Source organism: Chionomys nivalis, chromosome 2 (assembly GCF_950005125.1).
Source record: "Chionomys nivalis chromosome 2, mChiNiv1.1, whole genome shotgun sequence".
In the NCBI taxonomy this organism is placed as follows: domain Eukaryota; kingdom Metazoa; phylum Chordata; class Mammalia; order Rodentia; family Cricetidae; genus Chionomys; species Chionomys nivalis.
This window is the reverse complement of record NC_080087.1, coordinates 72,401,270-72,405,323: the sequence shown is the minus strand read 5'-3', so window position 1 is coordinate 72,405,323 and position 4,054 is coordinate 72,401,270. Positions and strand designations below refer to the sequence as shown.

The 4,054-nt window shown below is 50.1% G+C and overlaps 1 protein-coding gene across 1 annotated transcript; it reads left to right on the top strand.

The window, feature by feature from the left end:
* Positions 1-423: 423 nt before the first annotated feature.
* Positions 424-1,962, top strand: LOC130868511 (olfactory receptor 2G3-like). The gene is made up of 2 exons (XM_057760705.1): positions 424-1,368; positions 1,921-1,962. The coding sequence occupies exons 1-2, from the start codon at positions 424-426 to the stop codon at positions 1,960-1,962; spliced, it is 987 nt and encodes a 328-aa protein (XP_057616688.1).
* Positions 1,963-4,054: the final 2,092 nt, after the last annotated feature.

Here is a 4,054-nt window from a genome sequence, read left to right as displayed (position 1 = left end):
GAAATGAGGGAGAGAGTAAGGGGGAAGAGAGGAGGGAGGGGAAGAGAGAGACAGAGGATGGAGGAGAGATGAGGCAGAGAGATATATATGTTTCGATTAATTAGTTTGTCACTGTGATCTTCTGTGTGTGTGTGTGTGTGTGTTTCAAAGGTTAAGCTCAGGTCATTAGGTTTTTGTCAAAAACCTTTAAGAGGGAAAATTCAGATTCAAACACTTCCTTCAATATAGTTGGCAAGTGGCAGAGATAGCACCAGTAAACAAGCTATTGCAAAAAGCAAAGTGGGGTGGGGGCAAACAAGACGTGACTTACAGTTGGGGAGGACAAAGGAGTGAGGAAGGGGAGCAAGGAGCTGGTCCCCCCCATCCCTTATACTCCTAGCCCAGAGGTGCTGCAGTGATCCTGCCATTGTCTCTGTCTCCAGGATGGGTCCAGGAACCCTCAATGATTCAGGAACCCCGGAGTTCCTGCTGCTGGGATTGTGGGCTCCACCTTCTCTGCGTCCCTTGCTGTGGGTCTCACTTCTCCTGGCCTACCTCGCCACTGTGTTGGGCAATGGTGCCCTAGTGGGCCTGATAGCTCTGGACAGACGACTGCACCGGCCGATGTACCGCCTGCTGACCCACCTGGCCCTGCTGGACACGGCCTATGTGAGCACCACGCTGCCACAGGCGCTGGCACACATGGCCATGCACCATGCTCGCCTCTCCCTGGCGCGTTGTGGGGCGCAGCTGTATGTGGGCATCTCCCTGGGCAGCTGCGAGGCCATCCTTTTGGCTGCGATGGCCCTGGACCGCTGCCTGGCTGTGTGCAAACCCCTGCATTATGCGACCCTGGTGACCGCGCCCCGCTGCGCAGTGCTGGCTGGAGCGTCCTGGACCCTGGGCTTTGTACTGTCTGTACCCAATGCGGTGGCCGCGCTGCGCCTGCCCTTCTGTCCAGGGAGGCCTGCGGTGGACCACTTCTTCTGTGAGCTGCCTGCGGTGCTGAGGACAGCCTGTGCAGACACCACGGCCAACTACAGGCTGGTCTACGGCCTGGGCGTGCCCATCCTCCTGGTACCCTTCGCCCTCATCCTAGCCTCCTACACCTGGATTCTGACTGCAGTGTGCAAGTTGCCTTCTGCTGGGAGTCGCCGAAAGGCCCTGTCTACCTGCAGCTCACACTTGGCGGTTGTAGGGCTCTTCTACGGCACAGTGAGCGCCATGTATCTGCGGCCCCGAGCTTCTACCGCTCTTCCTGCCAGACATCATAAGCTGGTGGCCGTTTTCTACCTGGTTGTCACACCTGTCCTCAATCCCCTCATCTACAGCCTTCGAAACCGTGATGTCCACCTGGCAGCCCAGTATGTCCTGGCTCGGCTTCGGGGAGTGTGTACTGGGTTGCACTAAACCACTTGGATGAGGAACAAAGATTTTGTTCAGTTCTGATCCCTTCAAATTCTGTGGGGACAGCTTTCTTTTTATTTTACTTTTTTGAGAGAAGGTCTCAGTAGGTAGCACTAGCTAGCCTGGAACTCAATAGGTAGACAAGGCTGGCCTCAGACTCACAGAGATTCACTTGCCTTTGTCTCCTGAGTGCTGGGATTAAACGGGTGTGCTACTACACAGAGATTTTTATTTAAACCTTAATATGATATTTTTATTGACCTTTTGATAATTTATCAGACTATATTTTGATCCATCACCCATTCCTCTCCCTAGCTCCTCCCAGATGTACCCCCACCTACTCCCAACTTAAGAAACAACACGCCCTCCCACCCCCCAGTACAGTGTTCATTCCCCAGATACTCATTGGTGTGGGGCCGGTTAACTGAGCAGGGCCTACCTACTAGGGCTTTTTTGTTTGTTGTTTGTTTGTTTGTTTTTCGAGACAGGATTTCTCTGTGGCCTTGGGGCCTGTCCTGGAACTAGCTCTTATAGACCAGGCTGGTCTTGAACTCACAGAGATTGTCCTCTTGCTAAGGCATCCCAGGATCCCAGGCAAACACTCCACTACATCCCCAGTCCTGCTGGCAATTTTAAATAAAGAAGTAGATGATAAATATTTTCAGAGTTGCTGTGGCTACTTCATTTCTGTTACTATGAAGGGGCCTGTCCTGGAACTAGCTCTTATAGACCAGGCTGGTCTTGAACTCACAGAGATCGTCCTCTTGCTAAGGCATCCCAGGATCCCAGGCAAACACTCCACTACATCCCCAGTCCTGCTGGCAATTTTAAATAAAGAAGTAGATGATAAATATTTTCAGAGTTGCTGTGGCTACTTCATTTCTGTTACTATGAAGGGAGAGAGAAATTACAGATAAAGCCAGATCAAACCGAATTAAAAAGTAAAAGACCAGGTTGATTTGGGTGAATCCCTCCTGGGTGACCCTCCAGGCCCCAGAGATCAGGGCAGGGAAAGGGGGCAGGAGAAAAATCACATGGCCGGTCTAAAGGAGGAGGCTTGCATACCCTGTAAGGCGGGGAGGGGGGTGATGGTCTGTCCTCCACAGGTTGGGTTCATGCCCAAGTATGGCACACTTTTAGATGGGGCCTGGGGCAGCTGGCAGCTTTTGGGGGGAAGAGTCGCAGACACCGTGGAATTGAACTTTTTTTTGGCATTGTTTTTTTTTTCTTTTCTGATAGGGCAGGGTTTGGAGAGGGAAGAATGGCTGGATCAAGCCGGGGTGAGCTGGAGATTCCAGCCAAACACTCTGTATTTCTCTGTCCTGAAAACAAGACTAGAAATGCTTTGACTTTTCCCCCCTCTCCATTTAATAAAATGTTTGGCTATAGGTATGTTATAAATCTTTTACTGTCTTGACACATTTATTACTTCTATCACAAAGGAGTGTTGGTTTAAAAAACATTTAACTTTTAGTTATGTGTATATATATGTCTGGTGTGGATATGTGCACATGAGTTCTGGTGTTCGTAGAATATAGAGAAGGGCAGATCTCCTGGCTCTGCAGTTACAGGCTGTCTTTGGGGCCTGTTCTGCCAGATTCCGATGTTGAGAGCTGAACTCGGGTCCTCTGCAAGCGCAGTCCAGGGTCTTAACCACTGAGCCATCTCTCCAGACTCTAATCTTATTTTGTAGAAAGCCATATATACTTCTTGTGCCTGTCACAGCCTTAGGTTTGGATCCTGTGCTTCAACTTTTCCAGATCTAAACACAACATTGTAGGGTAAAAGGGACAACTGAAGCAGGAAACCAACCAATCACTGGGAACCCTGACTCTGAACCGAGAGCCAGTGAAAGAAACACACACTGGATCTGAGACCTGGGCCAGGGAAGGAAACATCCTGAACCCAGGACCAAAGAAACACGCCCTGACTCTGAAACCAGTGTCAAAGAAACACAGTTTGTCCCTAGAATCAGAGCCAGTGAGAGAAATATGCCCTGGTCCTAAGATTAGAGTCAAAAAGCTAAAAAGGACCAGTAGAAGAAACAGTTTGGCCATGAAGTCAGAGCCATCTCTGGCCCTGACCAACTAAACTGATCAGTCTCTGAGCAAGGAAAAACTAACCAATCCCTCTTCTCCCTGGGAAAACTCCACCCCTAAGAAGCCCTATATAAGACTCTATGCCTATTCAGTTAAGGGCTGCCATTTATCCCTACCTGACAGAGGTGGCAACTCGCCTGGACTCCTTCCCAAATAAATATCTTTCTCAAGAGTCTTAGGTGACAATCTTCATTCACCAGCACAGAATGGAAGGACATGACTGGGATGTCCCTTAGGGGACTGAGCTGAAAAACCTTGCCCACCGTCCCCAAGTGGGGGCTGAGCAAGGTGGAGCAGAAAAAGTAACAACTTTTCACCAGAGCCAGAGGAGATACTACATTTCTGCAGGGGCTTCCCCTTTAGCAGAGTGTTAGTAAAAGAAGTAATATCTTGGGCAAGAGAAGAAGCAGATAGCTGTGTTAGGATGTTTCCTTAAGGGAACAGAGCAGAGCTCAGCTGTAGGGGCCTTCCAGAAGAGCAGGATTGCTATATCCTGGGAGGAGACCATCCCCTACCGCACCCCAGCTGGTTCATCTGGCTCCCCACAGTCAGGATACCCCCACCCCCGG

Excerpts from the sequence above, each read along its gene's own strand:
- LOC130868511 (XM_057760705.1), top strand. The coding sequence starts at position 424 with ATGGGTCCAGGAACCCTCAATGATTCAGGAACCCCGGAGTTCCTGCTG. Across the intron at positions 1,369-1,920 it reads TCCTGGCTCGGCTTCGGGGA|ACCAGGCTGGTCTTGAACTC; the intron begins GTGTGTACTGGG and ends TAGCTCTTATAG.